This window comes from Cervus elaphus, chromosome 18 (assembly GCF_910594005.1).
Source record: "Cervus elaphus chromosome 18, mCerEla1.1, whole genome shotgun sequence".
Taxonomy (NCBI): Eukaryota; Metazoa; Chordata; class Mammalia; order Artiodactyla; family Cervidae; genus Cervus; species Cervus elaphus.
This window is the reverse complement of record NC_057832.1, coordinates 109,040,761-109,059,771: the sequence shown is the minus strand read 5'-3', so window position 1 is coordinate 109,059,771 and position 19,011 is coordinate 109,040,761. Positions and strand designations below refer to the sequence as shown.

General features: G+C 47.3%; 1 protein-coding gene across 2 annotated transcripts in view; it reads left to right on the top strand.

Annotated features, from left to right (window-relative positions):
• The first annotated feature begins 647 nt into the window (after positions 1-647).
• Positions 648-19,011, top strand: part of HIPK2 (homeodomain interacting protein kinase 2) — a 208,070-nt gene continuing 189,706 nt past the window's right edge. The window contains exon 1 of one of the 2 annotated variants that reach the window (XM_043873196.1): positions 648-835. In XM_043873196.1, the coding sequence (XP_043729131.1) occupies positions 817-835 (19 nt within the window). In that variant the 5' untranslated portion in view covers positions 648-816. The remainder of the gene's footprint in view (positions 836-19,011) is intronic. The other variant, XM_043873197.1, reaches the window with a different exon arrangement.

The window sequence follows — 19,011 nt, the reverse complement described above, 5'->3', positions numbered from 1 at the left end:
AGGTGCGAGAAAGGGCGAGCCGCCGGCGGCCGAGGCTTCCCTTCCAGTCGGTTCCCCTCCCGCCCAGCTCGCGCGCACACAAAGTTCTGGCTGCCACCCCCGCGGACCGGCTCCCCCGTGCCAATCAGAACCTAAGCGCATGCACCGCCGCCCGGCGGAGCCGCCTAACCTCCCCGGCTTCCCGGGATCCGCCCCCCACCCCCCCACCTCCCCGCACCGGCCCGGCAGCTCCTGCCCTGCGCTCGGCCTTCCCCGCCTCGCATCCGTGCCATCGGCGCTCGATTGCGCGCGGACTCCGCGCTCCGGGCTCGCTCGTCGCTCGCGCTCGGCCGCCGCTCCCGCCCCCGCCCCCCGCCCCCCCGCCCCTCCCCCGGCTCCTCCCGCCCCTCCCCCGCCTCCCGTGCAACTTTTGCCGGAGCCCCCCCCCTCCCCAACACACACAGCCATGCTGAGCTGAGCCCCGGCCGGGGACTGGCCGCGCGCTGCCCGCCCCGGCTCCCGCCCCACCGCGGACCCGCTCGGGGGCCGCGGCCGCTCGGCCCTCGGCCTCGGCCGCTGCGCCCGCCCGGCCGCCCCCCGGAGCCCCCGGGAGCCCCGCGCAGGGCCCGGGCCGCGGCGGCGGCGGCGGCGGCGGCGCCCGGCCCCCTCCCCCGGCGCCGGCCAAGTGAGGCGGTGATGCGGGCGCTGGCGGCCCCGGCTGCGCCGAGAGCGGAGACACAGGCTCAAGATGGCAGATTCCGACTGAGGCTGGGGGGGCCGAGCTCGCGCGCCGCGATCCCTTCTCCGTTGCCATGAATCGCGGACACCCCGGCCCCGATGGCCCCCGTGTACGAAGGTAAGCGGCGCCGGCCCGCCGACTCCGCCGACCCCCGCCCGCCCGGCCGTCCGGCCCCCGGAGCTTTGTTCTGCCCGCGGCCCCGCGCCGGGCAGCACCCCCACACCCCCGGCCCGCAGACCCCCGGCGCCCGGCCCCCGCGCCCCACCCCCGGGGCTCGAACCGGTCGCCCGCCCCCCTCCCCGCCACCCCCTCCGTCGCCCGGCGATCGGCCGGGATCCGGAATCAAACAGATCTTATTCCCAGGGTGGAGAAAGAGGCGGGGGGTGGGGTGAGGGGGTGTGCGAGGGTGGGCTACTGGCCGAAGAAAAGAAATTGGGTGGGAGGGGGCGCCGGGAAAAAGACAGATCCGTGACGGTGCTTTTTATTTATTTGTAAGAAATAAAGGTGATGCGGTGTAGCTTTCCATCTCCACCCCCCGCCACTAAAGAAAATTACCTTTAGGGTGATCTGTTTCCACTCTCCGTCCTCCCAGCTCCTTTCCCGTTTCCCTCCACACCCCCCACCCCCCAACACACACACACACAGGCACAAACACACACTCCTTTATTCTTCGCGAGCCTCAGATTTTGGGGGGCTGTCGGATCGGAATGTGCGGGGCTAGGTGATGAGAGGGGGGCAGAGAGGAAAAGTCCATTTCAGAGCCAGGCAGAACAATGAAATAGGCGAAAATCTCCCCGCATTAGCGTGTGTAAGGGAAAATGTAGTTTAGGTTTTCCAGTCGGGGAGGCTGCCAAGACGCTGGTCTCGATCGGTTTGGGTAAACCTGCGCGGTGCACCTTCTTCACCTGGCGCTGGGTCCTTTTTCTCGTCTGTCTTTAGGAAGAAAGACCAGAACGGAAGGCACAAATACTCCGTTTCCCCTGCAGTCCCCCTCTCTTTCGTTTCTCTTCAGTCAGTTCTGTCAGCTTCCAGCCAGAAATCAAACCGGAATCAACTAAGTTTTTACACTTCGATGTGTTTTGTGTGTGTGTGTGTGTGTGCTTGTAGTAGGAGGGATTTTGAACCAAAGGGTGTCTGATTTTTTTTTTTTTTCAGTCATTTTCCTCGTGAAAATGTCTTTCTCATGAAATCATTGAAGTAGCAGCCTTTACATACTTTGAGCGTCAGTCCATCTGGCTTTCTTTCGGTTTTGTTCAGATATCCTGTGGATGAAATAGCAAATGAGAGGAGGCAAGGGTTTGTGCGGGAATGGAGAGAAGGGGCGAGGTTTTAATCCTCTATAAATCCGGAGAACAGTCATGGCCAGTGAGACAGGGAACGCATTAATAGTTTTATCTCTGTTATAAAGGCAGATTGGAAAAAAAAAAAAAACTTATCTGAAAAGAAAATCTGTTATTAGTTCCAGAGCTCCAAATGAATTAGGTTTCTGGTTGGAATAAAGTTACCAGTCAGGCCCTGGGTAACGAGGCTGTAAATAACCTATGGACTGTAAATATTTTTTTTCAGACTCTCTTAGAAACAAAGGGGCCTGTTTAGAAGGCAACAGAGAGATGTTATTCCAGGGGCTTTCCTCTTTGATTCTGAAGAACACAAGGTCCATTTAACCATTCAACAAAACAAAACAAAATTTCTGATCACTCCACCACGCAGAATGGAGCCAGCCCGGTTGCTGTGTGAACATGCTAGGAGGACCCAGTTGGGCATTCATTGTTCCTCTGAGTCTCTGGGAGGGGGCTACATTCAATGCTCCCACTGTCTATGGAGTGTTAAAATGAAACAATTTTCTCTTTATTAAGTACCTCTTTGAGACTCCCTCTGCTGGACGCTCAGGGTGAGCATTGGAGAAGGAACTTGGCATTGAATTCAGAACTATAGTAAAACAGGCTGCTTTCCCTTTCTCAAGGGGCTGGGTATGTGGGTTGGGATGTATTTTGTCAACTTTGTAGAAAGCCGTCCTGGGAACCGTGCTGTTCCCCTCCTGTTCTTTTCATTCTAAATCCATACGGAATGTAGGCCATCCCCCTGCGGCTAAGACTTGGCACTCCACTTCTTCCTACAGTGCTCTTTTAGCGCATGACACCAGATAAAGACCTGTGGGTGTGTACGATGTTGTGGTTTAAGCATAATCTCAGATCTCAAAGGTCTCGAGCTCACTTTTTTTATTTGCAAGCCAGCCTTCTGTGTCCCAGCTGACCTGCGTGGCCACTTCTGCCACCCCTGGGTCCCTCGGTCTTGTGTGCGTGCTCTCTTGATCATTCCTGGGCATTGTGTCCTTTGATTCTGCGAGAGTTTCTTCGAATCTTTGTAATTCTTCTCTTCCTCCTCACCCCTTGTGAACCAGTCCAGCATCACTGCCTGAGCTCAGGCCTGGGTCTTTTTTGAAAGTAACTGTTGGTCATGCTCTGAAGCAGACAGGTGACCCCTCTAATCAGGCATTGTACTGCGAAACCCACATTTACTTCCTGTGATGAGTGCCTCTAAAACTTCAATGACCTCCTTTTTCCCTTCTTTGGCAACGCCCGCTGGATTTAGCGAACCTGATTTTTACCACATCCCAGTCGGAGCACATGGACTCCTTGTGTGTATCCCAGAGGAGCAGGGCTTTTCCTGTGGAATTCTCCAAGAGCGATTTCTGATAGTTTTCACCCTACTAAAAGATTTGAACCCTGGATTCTTCTCAGAAGAAGAATAATGACAGGTGAGGCATTTAAGCCAGAATTCGGGGCTATATTCATTTATTTAAATAGGGTGCATTTGCCCCAGGCTAGGATTTGATGTAAAGGCCTGAGTGCATTAGTGAGCATTCTGAACCACCAGGTATTTAGAGAGAAGTGATCTGTTTGAAACAGGGTATGTTTGATAATACAAATTAACAGGTAGGAAAGTGTGATCAGCCTTCCACAGCCTGCTTTTAAGGATAGGTTTCTAAATAGCATATTAGTTGTCAATGGCTTGGTACTGATCAAGTTAAACTTCTTTTAAAAGGTTTATTTTCTTTAGAAGGTTAAACATTCTCTTTGCAGTTATGTTTACTCCATCAACTTGCTTAGCAAGGCTTTTTCCAACCTGTAGTGCAGAGGCCAACCACAAAGGTTTCTAGTGCCACAGGTGCTAAATTAGAGGACCCTGAATTGTATTCTGCTCTCCCTGGGCTTGTACCTTGTCCACTAGTGTTGGCTCATACAGTCAGACTTCCCTAAACTGTAGCATCAAAGTCTGTCATCAGATGGGCCTGAAGACACCTACCAAGAAATGGATTCTGAATCATCTTCCATTAAAAGAATTTGATGACACATGTTCAGAAATATCTTTTCCTGTGTTTATGTTTTATATTTTTAAAAATGAGTAAGTATAAATATTGTTTTCCTTCTTACCACATTTGAGAAGTGAATCAAGGCTCATTAATTTTAATCCCTGATCCTGGACAGTGTGGTACAATATGCAAATCAGAGAAGCCTGGGCTTTGACTCTAGCTGTATGGCTTTGGGCATGGTACTTAACTTCTCTGAGCATTTTTTTTCTTTTTTTCTTCTTTTCAAAGCCTTATTCGATTGTTCAGGGCTCCATTAGAAACAAGTATATGTAAAGCGTTGGGCTGTAGTAGGCATTTTCTCAGTACATGTTAAATCCCTCTATCTTTTGAGCTGCTTACAGGCATGATGACTCCAGGGAAAGAATAAGCCACAAATAGTTTAGAAAACCAATAATAGCAACATTTCAATTATTAATCTCCTGCCATTCCTTTTCCAGTTTGGGCACCAGCAACAATAAGCCCCCTATGGCCAGGGAAGAAAGAGCCTTTTTTGACCCTCTCTGTGACCTTTCCAGAGTCTTTATTCCCACTGAGCTTCTGCTGGTTTCAGGTAGAAGATTTCTCTTCTCCTGTGGCACATTCTCTGCAGCTCTAAAAATGAAGCAACAAACTGTTCGAACTGAGTTTCAGGGGCTGCAGCTGTGCCTCTGGGAAAATATCCCAAAGTGTAAAAGATAATCTTTGCCCTTTATCAGGATCCATTGGTAACCCAGACGGCCAGCCAGGAAAGGGAGCGCCCCGAGGTGGCTTACTTACCAATGGCCTCAAAGGGGAGACACCCACCCGACCACGAGCCAGGGACTAGATCCATGCATCTAATGTGATTTTCCTACAAAAATTTTTTTTGATGCTTTCTGCAAGTTACAGCTGCTCATATTCTTCATATTTTATTTTTTGTTTCTTTATTTCTTCCTTCCTTCCTTCCGTAGAGACCGATCTTGAAGGAACTACCTTTGAGTGGAACAAAGTAGCAATGCTCAAAAGGGTATGATACGTGAACATTTTTTATTGTTCTCCAAACATGTCATTTGCCAGTGCTTTCTGGTGGTCTTATGATGACAATTCAAGCTCTTAAGGTTGCTGTCAAAGGCGAGTTTCAGAATAATGCCAGCAGATGTTATATAACATCCGATGAAGCATGAACTTGAAAGGCCCCAAATCGTAATAGTTCCATTTCGTGTGGCAGTATTGCGTTGAGAAGGATGAGGATTGGAGGCAGAGAAAGAAAATGGAAAACCTGGAATATAGGAAGGTCTTTATTTTTCCTGTAAAAGAAGCCAAGATGCCTGAAGTTCACGGTAATAATTGTGGCTTAGTTTGTGGCACACCTTCTCCCTACATTGACCCACTTGTCTGCCTCACAGACCCACAAAGTAGATGCCTTCACCCCCACTTTATAGACAGGGTACTACTTTAGAATATCCATTTCATAGATGTTTGTGTGGGGTCCCTGTCCTTGAGTTCAGGGGGGGTGGGAAGTGAAAATCAAAACTAAGCAAGAGCTGAACCGTGGTCTGACTCAAGATAGAATGCCTTTATGTGTGTGCCTTTAAGAACTTTAACCAGTTCTTAATTCTTACATGCTCATGTTTCTTGAGGTATAAAGGGAAGACCTCCATTTCTTTATTTTCTCTAGAAAGATTTTGTTTCTTTGGGATCAAAAAAGTACTTCTGAATGCAGAAAATACCTATTACAAATCTCCTAGAAATTTCCCTGGAAATTACCATCTCTAATTTGCAGAAGATTCCGTCTTCCTCTTTCATTACTTACATTTTATACCTTTGTAAATGCACCACATTTCTGATTTGCACATGCCACTTGGAGACTTTCTGTTTTTGGCATTTGGCGTCCCCAGCTCTAGCACCAGTGGACCTATTCATCTTACGTGGCTGTCGGAGAATGAATTCCTGACTTTGCTGCCTGGCTGAGATCCTTAATTCCGGGTAGCTTTGTGATACTTATTGGTGGGGATATAGATTGGGTGGTCACTCTGTAGATCTCTCAGGGAAGGAAGTTGTGGAAGAAGAAGACCAACTCCGCCTCGCGGGAGCATGGATCTCAGAACAGGAGAGGACCTCGGGAGAAATGAGTTCTCTCTCTTGCATTCAGGAAGGTGAATGGCCGTGACTTGGAATTGTCTGTTCACCCACAATTTTTTTTTCCAGGAAAAGGCCACCCTAGGAACTCCCTCAGTGACCAATTCCAGTATTCTGTTAATCTGATCATCAAGAAACTCTTGGGTCGGCCTGAGATCTCGTCTGCTGTCATTCAAACCTGTTCTCTTTTACTCAGTTCCTTTTTCTGAAACCTTTCATATAGTTGAAGGCAGTAACTGAGTCACGGTTGCTTTTTCCTCACAGAGCCTGTTTTGGGTCCTCTCCCTCTGAGAGTTCTCATTTCTCCACAAAACCAGAAAAAATGGTGGTGATCAAAGCTGGACACAATTCTGTAATAATGGTCCCCTTACTTCAGGGTTCTTGCCTCACGGAGAGCCCCTGGAGGGCAAGAATCAGGTCAGAGTCATCATTGTGTCCCCTGTAGTAGCCATGCAGTTCCTAGACCTAGTAGGTGCTTCATAAATACTTGTTGAATTGACACTTCCTTTTAATATATCTAAGTAATAACTTTTGTCACACCAGCCCTGGACTGGTTAGTTAGCTTGCTCTCCCCTCGGTTCTGATCTTTATTTTTCCTATATGTACTTGTGTCTAACCATCCCTCACCCTAACAAGGCCATCTTCTGTTTGACCCTTTGAATTTCACCCTTCTGTTTGTAGCTCTCTAGAACCTTACTTAACAGATCCTACATACAGAATGCGGCTGACATAAGTCATTTAAAAAAAAAAAGTTGAACTACTCTCGAAAGAAGAGGAGAGAGGGCTCAGAAGAATCTTGAAAATTTGATGCAGTATTGGTTCATTCAGGCTTAGAAAGGACACTTGTCAGATTCTTTAGAGGTTCTGAGTCAGCCAAAGCCATACCTGTTTTTCCAGGTTCTCTACAAGTCAGTGAGGTGTTCATGACACTGGTTACAAGTCAGACTTGTAGCTCGTATCCCTCCATCTTTGGTCTAGGGCCAATGGAAAAGACAAAAGATGTGATGGGCAACGTCATTCAATTTGCGATTTTCTGATGGGTGACTTTACCATTAGAAAGTAAGCCACTGAAATAGTTGCCAATTTTTAAAAAAGCAGCAGACTTTTAAAACTGCAAAATAATTGTGTGGTTTTCCAGTCACTTATTTCTAAACACAGCGTTGAAGAGATTTGTAGTGTTTTTGAAAGTGGTCTGTTTTAGCAACTCTTGCCTAACTTCTTTTGCTCTAGTAGGTTCTGAGTAATTAAATGCCACTGTGTTTAAGCAGAATTAAGATTGATTGACTGTTGGCATGTGCTAATGCTGTAAACTTCATAAAACCTTCATTGTCACAGAAAGAATGCGGTTTAATATGTGAGTGGACAAGGGATTTTCTCCCCAGGTTGTGCTGTCTGTCCTCAATGCAAGATCATTTTGGAACCTGCCGTAACATTGGGTTATGGCACTTTGGGTTTACTTAGTTACAATGAGGTTTTTTTCCCCCTATGTTGGTACCATTTTCCTCTGTATCAATATTACCCTTTGATTCAACCTATGGAGTTGAATATAAAAGGCTGATTTTCCAAGGGCTTACATAATAAAAGTAATCTATCATGTCAGTTCTATAGAGAACTTCTAGTTTCATAGCATCAGGGAAGCAGATTTAAATGATATGTGTGTCTGGAGTCCTTTCAAAAGTCATATGGTAAAGCAATTGGGAACCTCTGGTTTGTTGGTAGTTGTGGAATTTTGATTTTTTTTTTTTTTTCTCTAATGAAGATTTAATAGAGCTCTGACCAAAAATAAAAAAAAAAAGCAGCGTGTAAGTTCTTGAAATTTTGCAGAAATTGTAGAAAGGCAGCAAGTTACACCCTGCAGAATTCTGTGTCCACTACGCACTAGAATCCAGGCTGGTAGAAGGAGTTTCTGCAGGAAAGTGAATTTCGAGGAAATTTGTGATGGTGGGCGGGGCTGGTGGGAGCAACACTGCTGAAACGGGTACAATTTCAGCTCCAGTACACCTGTGATCACCGTTACTCATTAATGAGTATGACCTGCACCGTCAGGAAGAGGTTAATCGACGGTTGTTCTGTTCTGTTGTGAGACTGGGAATGTCTCTCATGTGGTACAGAAATGTTTCCGTTAGAAAATGGTTATAAATAAAGAAACTCTTTCATTTAATTGTTCCATGACTTATTCCCCCAAAAGGATTTAAGGCCTCTTAAAGAGTTAAGTTCCTGGAAGAAGGGAAATTAATTCATATAGATCAGTTCTGTGGCTCGACCTTATTTCCAAAGATGTCAGATAAGTGAGGCTGTCCTACCCGGAGTGACAGTGGAAGCCGTCAGATCGCTTGTGCTGGCATAACCAGGTGAACAAGCAGAGGGCCTAATGGAATTCATTTGCAAAGTCATTTTTGCTTGGCTGGAGTGGTAAGCACAAAATAGACCAGCAGAGGAGATCGTAAGTGTTTGGGATCAGTTGTCCAAAGGCTTTTTAAAACGGGTGCTAATTTGAGAGGCATTTTATAGTGCCGAGAGGGGAATAATATAATCGAAATGATTCTTGAACAAGGTAGTTTTTCCTGGCCTAGGCATGACAGAGGGAGTGAGGCAGCCGGAGGGCGAGCCGTGTGGTGCAGGGGAAGGTGTGTGCACAGTGGAGATGGACCTGGGTTGCTGTTGGGTCACACGGGAGAGCGCGTAGAGCACCAAGCAGCATGCCTGACCCGAGGCTTCAGTGAATATTTATTCCTTTCCCCGTTCCTCCCCAGCCCATTTGGCGGTGATCTGGGACCAGGGAAGCTTGCTGGTGTTAGCAGTACCATGATATTTACAGTCTGCCCTCTATATCCACAGCTTGTACATCCGTGGAGTCAGCCAACCTCGGATTGGACATATTTGGGAAAAAAATTGCAGAAAGTTTCGAAAAGCAAAGCTTGAGTTTGTTGTGCTCCTGGCCATTATCTCCATAATATTTACATTGTATTAGATGTTGTAACTAATCTAGAGCTGACTTATAGCACACAAGCGGATGAATGTAGGTTATGTGCAAATGGTACATATTTTTACATAAAGGACTGGTGCGTACAAGGAGATTGGGCTCCTGGAACCAATACTCCTCAGATAGCACCGGTTGACTTTATTCTGTCTTTCTCAGTAATCTCTTCTTTTTATAGGCTCTCTCGCAGTCTATACTGGCATCACAGTATTTCAGGATCTTACTGGGTTACAGTATAACCCCAGGGAAGTCTTCGCACACTTGTATCCACCTTAGACACTTGAGGAAACTGAGGCCAGAGCAGGGAGAAGAGGCTGCCTCTGCATTGTCTTGAGAGTTGGTGGGGGGCAGAGTAAGGCGCCCCCCCAGCACACTCCCCCAGCCGTGGGCACAGAAACTCCCAGACATCGGCCACTGAGTGAGGCTTTGCTGGGCTGCACAGCCCGTGGGAGCTCCACCGGGCTGGTTCCCACAGGACTGTCAGAACCACAAACCTTCTCCCCCAGTCCAGAGGGGAGGTCCCAGGCTCCAGCCCCCCTGGGTGCCCTGCGGCCCACAGTGCCTCCCTGAGCCCATCTCAGAGGGCTCTTTCCCACCCCCAGGAAAGCAGGCCATGTGCCTTCAGCACCAGTGTGTAAAGGGCCTTCTGTCAGGAATTCTGTTTCCCTGAGCAAGTTCTCAGCTTGTCATCTCCAGCTACTTATTAACAAAGACACACACACACACACACAAAATCACAGAAGAGAAACCAATACCATTGTGAGAGGTTTCACAGAACCTCAGAGCACTTTTCAAGTCATTAAGTGGCTTAAAAAAAAAAAAAATGTTGGGGATTCCCTGGCGGTCCAATGGTGAGGACTCTGCTGCTGAGGGCCTGGGTCTGATCCCTGGTTGAGGAACTAAGATCCCACAGGCTGCGCCACATGCAGAATAAAGTTTTTAAAAATTAATTGATTTAAAAAAAATACTGATTTCCTAAGGTAGAGCTTCAAGTCATCCTTTCCCTTTGACCTGACCAAACTTGACCCCTATCCCTGTTGTCAGGCATGCCATTCTAACCCCAGACCGAATCCTGTTGGGGTGGCCTTCTGTCTTATGCTGCCCCCCACCTCCCTTGGAGCTCTTCCATCCTGACGAGTAACGCTTTGTAGTATTTGAACACAGACTTTCACATGAAAGGTTGGCTTGACTTGACATTGGTGAATCCTGGGGCGATGGTGCAGGGCGGCCTGCAGCCCACCAGTTCCTGGCTTGTGTGTCCAGCCTACGACCACCCCCACCTCCCCTTGGACCTCGGGGTGCCTCCTGGCCACCTGCTCGGTCCCCTGCCTGGGGAAGGGACCTGCCCTGGGAAGGCCTGCAAGTAGGCGCGAGATCTTTTGGACGGGGATTACCAGGGACCCAGAGCATGGTCTGGGAGAGCACCCGGGGAACCTGGGGACACTTCTGTCCTTGGGGAGCGGTGGGGCTGAGGCCTGCAAAGTATGGGGTTCAGGGCTGGAGCCCCGGTTGCCCTGTTGTGAGAGCCGTGCTTATAAAAGCTTGTGCAACAAAGGCGACCCGACAATATTTCCTGTTTATACAAAGTCCTGGCTGCCGATTGCTTCACTGGATGCCCTGCTCCTTTCTTTCCCTCCTCCACCTTGATCTTCTACTTAGGGTTGCTCCATAAAGCAGGGTTGATGAAACTGCCCCATTTCCTGTTCCTGGCTGCGGAAAGTCTGTTCCTTCCATAGTGAAACTCACCGCGAGCCCAGTGCATCCCGCAGCTCCTTCCTACCTCTTGTCTGTCTCTGCCACTGACACAGGCAGCCGCTCCTCTTTCTGTCCTCCCCTTTGATGTCATCTCACCCCTCTGCTTCCACCTGCTTATTATTTCCCACTCACCTGCCCACAGCCAGCCGGGCTCCTCCCATCCCCGACTCACCTGCCCACAGCCAGCCAGGCTCCTTCCCTCCCCGACTCACCTGCCCACAGCCAGCCGGGCTCCTTCCCTCCCTGACTCTGTGTATCTTGGCCGTGTGTCTGCCTCGTTACACTCCCGTGGGTATCAGGGTCCAAGAGCAGGACACTGGGCCTCTCTCTGGGGAGCATTTGTGAGGGAGAGCTGTTTGGGAGAAGTGCTCCTCCAGCTTTGGGAACTGTCAGTCACCTGGAGGGCCTGTTAAAACTGATCCCTGGGCCCCACCCTCCCAGTTTCCATTTCTGTAGGTCTGGGGTGGGGCTCGGGAATTTGCATTTCTAATTGAGAGCCCCAATTTTAGAGAAATGCACTCAGAATGAGAAGTCCGGTGCGTATTTAAAATCAGATAGTAGTTGCTTTGATGGAGACTTGCCTTGGGCTGGTGGGAGTCAGAGAGACCTGACTGCAGCTCTGATTCCCTTCCTAGCTAAGACAGCCTCCAGCCTCCAGCCTTCCTGCCTCAACTCTGGGAGGGATGAGGCTCCATCTTCTCCGGGACCCATCTGTACATGCAGGGGCTACTTTCTCTTCTCTCCCCAGAGCTGGTCAGTCTGTAGTTCATTCAGTTTAGTGCTGAGACCCCAGAATTGAATGGGCAGGTATGTCTCCCAGTAACAATATATTATTATTATTAATCGACGTAAACAGCGCTATGATTTTCTCCATTTACAGAAGAGGAAATTGAGGCTTAGAGAGACTAACTAACCTGTCCAGGATCTCATAAGCCAGGGCGGGAGCCTTCCTGACACTGGAGTGTGTTCTTGACTTGACTGGGCAGCCACCCAGCTCCACAAGGGGCAGTTGGAGGGGTGCAATATACAGCAGGGAGGATCCCCAGTAGGAAGGATCTGGGATCCTTCTTGGAGCAGGGACGGCCACGGTGGGGGCTGATGGTGCTAGAGCATTGAAGTCATAAACGCCGGTTCCCCCACCCCCACCCCCGCTCTGCTGTCCCATTCGCCCCCTCTCCATCCATTAGGAACAAACGAGATGGTGAGTGTCAAGCAAATGAGATGCTGAGTGTCAAGCTGTTAGTCTGATAGCTGGCACAGAGGAGGGTATAGTTCGGGGCAGCCAAGCCATGAGCCCCTTTGAGCAGCTAAAACAGAGATCTGAGAATAATCTTACTGAGACCTCTCATAAAAAAAGTTAGGGAAAGACGATAACAGCTAATACTTACAGAGCCCTTGGAAGTTCCAGTTTTGTTCTCAGGCTTCAGTTCTATTAAATCATCGTCACCTTGTAGTAATGCAGCGGGTAGGTTATGTCCCCGCTGTGTTACACTCCAGAGGTACTGGAAGGTTCAGCCGCTCCCAGGTGGCTGAGCTGAGGTTACCCCCCATCCCCGGCTCCTCCCACCCCCCAGTAGCCTGGACTCAGAGCCCCTGCCCCTGTCCACTGGGCTCTAGCTGCAAAGCAGAAAGTCCTTCCAGTCCCTTCCTTGATAAGAGAAATTTGTAAATATGTTGGTTCTGCCCCCAAATATAAATGTTCTTTGTTTCAATCAGGACCTGAATAAATGTTCTAAAATTTGAAACACTGATTCCTTTTGGTCTTCTTGAAAGAGAAGGTGGTGGGCCCGTAGAACAGTCAGGTCTGAAAGATAAGAGCAGTGGAAGGACCAGCTCTGCCATGTGTTAAGCCAAACCATAAAGCTTCAGATTTGGCATGAAACTGGACAGCCCCATCAGCGGGCAGAATAGGTGCTCCAGATTTAAGGCCCTTGTGTCCGTGCATTTAATAGATGACGAAGGAGTTTCCACGAAGCAGTCGGGAAAAGGAAACCTGATTTAGCAAATGGGGACGGGACCACATGATAGCAATTTGAAAAGTCTCAACGGGTGGTATCACCTCACATCATTATACCAACATAAATTCTGTGTGATTAAAATGTTACATTCAACAGAAGTCTGTTGAGCGCATTCAGGAAGCCAGGGATTGCTCTAGGTGCCAGGAGTGCAGCAATGAATGAAACAGATGAGCGCCCCTACCCTGAAGCAGCCTGCGTTTTCACGGAGAAAGGTAAAATTTATCAGTGGATTAAAAAAAAAATCCATTTTTAAAGAAAGCTGGGAGGAAACAGAAGTGGTATTTATTAAACCTCCAGAGGGGTTGACATTTCTAAGTTTAGAATCTGTCAAAGAAATCACTGAGGAAAATATTGGTAGTTTGGTTAGCGTAACATTCCCCAGATGTTAAAGTTGTTTCTGGTTCTTCTATCCTGAATCATTCCTCAGTGTCACTCGGGGTAACATAAGGGGTTTTAGGATCGGTTCTTCAAAGAAACATTATTAGATCAAGGGGTATGACCATTATCTGGTCCTAGATGCAGACAGACCAGGCTTCCCTGGTGGTTCAGTGGTAAAGAATTTGCCTGCAGTGCAGGAGACACAGGTTCAATTCCTGGGTGGGGAATATCCCCCTGGAGGATGAAATGACAACCCACTCCAGTATTCTCGCCTGGAAAAGCTCATGGACAAAGGAGCCTGGCAGGCTACAGTCCTTGAGGTCACAAAGAGTGGAACATGACTTAGCAGCTGAACAACAACAAAGATACAGACCACCGGGTTAACCTAATTTCCTCCCCTAAGTGTTTTCATATTAAATCAAAGCACCTTGATAAAGATTTAAGTTCACCTGCCTGCTAATTCAGGAAGGCACAGAGTTCCTCCTGCTCTTGAGGGTCATGACCATCTCCAAGGGCTTTCACACACCACCTCTATGTATCAGCGACTCCCAAAGTTGTGTCTTTACCTAGACTTCTTTTTTGAGCTCCAAAGTCACAAAGCCAACAATCTACATGACATCTCTATTTGGATGTCTCACAAGCATCTCAGACTTAATGTGTAAAACAGAAAAATCTTGATGAACCACCCGAAATGTGTACTTCTCCCAGAAATCTTTATTTCCATAAATAGCATCTCCTTCCACCCAGTAGTTCACATCAGAAACCGGAGAGTCATCCTCAACTTCATTTTACTTTATATTTAATCCTTCACTGAATTGTATTGATTTTTGCCTCCCCAGTACAGCCATTCTTGTTTTTCACTGTGGTTACATTCTGTGAAGTCACTGCAGGTGCCACGTTAGGGGACAATGAGCCACTGCCCCTAGGATTGGCTTCCTGTGAGCCTCTGGTCATATTTTCATCAGCCGATCACTACAGAACCTTGTGTTTTATGTGTGTTTTTGTTTAATGACACCTTCTTTAATACATACTGTTGATTGATTAGCGTTGAACTTGCAGCCCACAACATTATAGCCCATGGTGTAATGAAGCTTACCTAACACATGTATTTTTCTGTAAGACACATCTCAGCCTGCTCACACTTAGAAACACTAGACACCCATTCATCATGATGCTTGGGGGTCTTTTAAAAATCCCGAAAAAAAAATACCCCCAAATGTGAAAAACATGGTACTAAACAGACCATGGAAAGTAAGCTTGCTTATAGTATTGATGTTAGAGCTGAAACAAGAAGTCGGAGCTCGACCTCGTTTGACCTCGGCTGGGAACACAGGCATCAGGCATCAGGCAGCCCAGATTTTTCCTGACAGTGTGTGCATGCCCGGGGTGACTGTGAAAGTACCTGCCGAGGATTGATTTTGAAGTTACAAATAAATATTAGCGAGATTATGGAATCTGCAAATAGCGACAATCAGTTTTACATAGTGAACTTTGTCTCTCTCCACTGCCACCTGCCAGTCCATTGGTCAGCAGGCTTTCTCTAAAGGGCCACGTAGCAGATATTTTAGGCCAAATGGCCTCTGTCACAGCTACTGGGTTCTGTCCAGATAGTGAAAGCCGTTGTTGATTGTAGACCATACGTAAATGAGCAGGCGGGGTGGTGTTCCACTAAAGCTCTGTTTACACAAACCGGCTTTGGGCTGAATTCTGCCTTCAGGCTGTAGTTTGGACCCCTGTAGCCTCATTCAGTTTCCCAGGTGGCTTAGAGGGTGAAGAATCCGCCTGCATTGCAGGAGACATGGGTTCCATCCCTGGGTCAGGAAGATCCCCTGGAGGAGGTCACGGTGACCCACTCCACTATTCTTGCTTGGAGAATCCCATGGACAGAGGAGGAGCCTGGCGGGCTACAGTCCGTGGCATCACAAAGAGTCAGACACAACTGAAGTGACTGAGTCCGCACGCAGCCCCGTCTAACCCCGCTTCGCATCTTCTCTGCACTGCCTTCCCGACCTGTCCCACCGTCCCACCCCCACCCCCCATTCACTCTTGAACTTCCAACTAATCTCCACGTTGATTTTAAGAGTAACTCAGATGTGACCACTTTGGAGTCACAATAGGGGTGGCCAGCGGCTTCCCCTGGCACTTGGAGTAAACTCCCAAATCCTGGGTCACATGGCTACCGCACAGCCCCCGTGGATTTCTGCAGCCTCACTTTAGGTCAGCCTGCCCTTTGCCCCTGGGGGACCGTCCTCTGCTCCTTCCTGCTTTAGCACCTTTGCTCACAGTCTGGCGTGGAAGGCTCGCCCACCCTCTGCCTGGCCAGCTCCCGCTCGCTCTGTAGTCACAACCAAAATGTCACTTCCTCCTTTAAAGTACATGCCCCCTTTCTGATCTCAGGACACCCTGCTCTTTTTCTTCGTGGCACTTGGCATGTTCAGGCACCCATGTGTCTGGGTGTGTTTGTTTTCCATCTGCCTGCTCCATCGCACCGCACGCTCAAGGAAGATAGAGCCTCAGCTGTCGTTTCTGTCTCCTCTGCTTGAGCTGCCTTCACATGCGTTGCAGACACGTCCCAAGACTTGTTAAAGCAGCATGCGTGACTGTGGCGCATACTTTTGTTTGTACAAATCTTTGTATGAAGATCTTTCTCTGTATAGAAACCTGGAAAAGTCACCCTTCTAGAGCCTCTAGTGTATCTTCTCAATTTGAGAGTGATGATTAAAGAAAGTCATTCTGATAGCGAATCTGTCTGTGGGTGTGAATGTGTGTCTCTGTTGTCAGAGGCTGGCTCTGCCATCAGGTACACCTAATCCAGGGCTTTCTCCATGGGACTCGAGTGCTGTGTTCAGTCCTGTTGGTCTCCCTTTTCTCCGAAAGATTGTTTGAACTCTGCTGGTAACGTTTTCACGCGAGGGAAGTGAAAGTGAAGTGTACTTGACGAGGCGTTTGTGGTACCCCTTTTGAACACTGACTTTAATTTCTTCTCTAAAAGCATCAACCCACCCCTCTCAGACCTTAAGTGGTATTAGTTTTTTTCCTACAGCATTGCTATAGCCTGGGGAAGAAGAAATCTTTGTTTTCTCAGAGAATCGTCTAAGCAGCAAAGCTCCAAATTGAGAAGCATTCCAAGAACTCTGCCTGCTCACGATGGACAGACCACTTAGCATATTTTAGGAAGATCGTACATCATCTTAGATGGTCTTTCATAGATTAGCAGTGATGAAATTTAAAACCTTATTTAAAGTCTTCAAGAGATGTACTATAGAAACATCACTTATGGCATCATAAAAAGTTAGAAAAGAAAAAGGCAAGCAAAGGGCTGCCCTGGTGGTCCAGTGGTTAAGACTCCACGTTGCCAGCGCAGGAGGTATAGGTTCACACCCTGCTCAGGGAACTAGAATCCCACATGCCGTGTAGTGCAGCCAAGAGATTCAAAAAAGTAAAGGCAAGCAAACACACCCCTCCTTTCTCTTTCCTTTCTCTAGAGATTACCGCTGTTATCTTTGTAGGTCTTTTTCTGTGCATATATATGTACATATACCCTTTTCTTTTACACCAAAATGATGTAGTAAAAGATCTGCTTTTGTAACTGGCTTTTTTTTTTTTTTTCAATGAACAGTTTCCAACTTTATTTCAGCACATTATTTTTCCTTTAGTTCCTTGTCCACATTCAGTTTTCCATTATTGATTCCCAAATGTCCTTTGAAGCCAGTTTGTTGAAATCAGTATCTAATCAAGGGCCACGCACTACATCTGGTCGTAACTTTCTTTTCATTTCCCCGCCTGGCACACATTCTCTCTACCTCTCTCTCTCTCTCAAGAAATGGGCCAGTTGCCCATAGAAGCTGTTGTCTTCTAGATGAGCAGGGTTTCTTCCTTGGGTGGTGCTGAGTTTGATTCTTCATCGCCTGTATCCTGTATATAGGGGCTCGATGAATTCAGGTTCGTCATTTGGGACTAGAATACCCCAGCGTTGATTCTGGCCACCAGCTTCAGTGTCCAGGGGCCCACTCTTAGTGATACTCAGATTAACCTCTGGATGAGGGTTATGACAGCCTGGACCCTCCCCTGTCCATTCCCGTGTTCCCCCGTGAGACCAAAAGGTGATCTGTGAGGTGTAACCTTGGCATACAGACCATTTTCTGAGGGGTTATTGCACCAAATGATCATTCTTGGCTTCCTGAACTCATACATTTCATTAAGTTTTGTAAAGTGGTGTTTTCCCAATTCTTTCATATCCTGTGTAAAGTAAAGCTTTTCCTCTTGCATTGGGGCCATCTGGTTACCCTGAAATAATAGTTCCCACTGGGAGGATCTTTGCTAATACACACCTTTTCCTTGGGCTTCCCAGGTTTTGCCAGTGGTAAAGAACCCGCCTGCCAATGCAGGAGACATAAGAGAGGGCATGGCAACCCATTCCAATATTCCTGCCTGGAGAATCCCATGGACAGAGGAGCCTGGCGGGCTGTGGTCCACAGGGTCGCAAAGATTCGGAAACGACTAAAGTGTCTGAGCACACACATGCAGGCAGCCTTTAATCATTAATTGTCAAAGTAAGAAGTTGCATAATAGCCATTTAAAATAGTGAGAAATGAGTGTTTTTCTGCCTTTTTTAACCATGTAGTCACGGATTTTTATTGATTTGGCATGTTTTAATCATTAGTCTTCTTGTGACAATTCTAGGCAGTGAGACCCCTTCAGCTAGCTCATGTGACCTCTTGACAGGACCTCTGCAGTCTTGAAAAGTTTTCCTGCTAAATGGCACAAATGCCCCAGACTCGTCTTGGACTTCGCAGTGGTATTAGACAGTGGTGTTAGAGACCACAGTTTGAACGTTAGGAGTGATTATTGCTACAGAGATGACTTTTTTCCTAGAAAATTTCAGTGGACAGAACTGGAAAGTACATGTTGTTAAAAATTGAGAGTTTAGATACATATTTAGTTTAGTTTTAATTACCCTGTGCTTTCACTTATTTTCCTCAATTTTATCATTGTAACTCCTTTCTCTAAGAAGATCTTTATTCTAGAAAATCTTTATTTCTCCTTCTAAATATAGGAATTAAGTTTCAGAATACTAATATTTATATTATTACAAATGCTAAAACTACAGAAGAAAGTTTAGCACATCTTTGTAATTTTTGTCTTTTCCTTAGCATGCATCCAACTATGGATATACAGTTGACCCTTGAACTACACAAGGGTTGGGGGTACCAACCCCCACCCCTACCCCCCTCAAAGTCAGAATTTCGTGTATAACTTTTGACTTCCTCAGAACCTACTACTGATAGCCTGCTGTTGACTGGAAGCCTTACCACCAACATAAACAGCGAATTAGCTCACATTTTGTATGTCACGTGTGTTAGTCATTCATTCGTTTCTGACTCTTTACGACCCCATGGACTGTAGCCCGCCAGGCTCTTCTGCCCATGGAATTCTCCAGGCAAGAATACAGGAGTGGGTTGCCATGTCCTCTTCATGTTACATGTATATCTATATATATTTTATGCATTCATGACATAACCTAACTTCTTCTTGATTTTTTTGATATTTCTAGGGCTACACAGTTCATCTGTAAGTTTTTTCAAATTGTTGCAAATCTACAAAAAAAAAAAAAAAAGTCAATATGTTTACTGAAAAATAGCAGTGTATAAGTGGACCCATGCAGGTCAAACCCATGTTGCTCCAGGGTCAA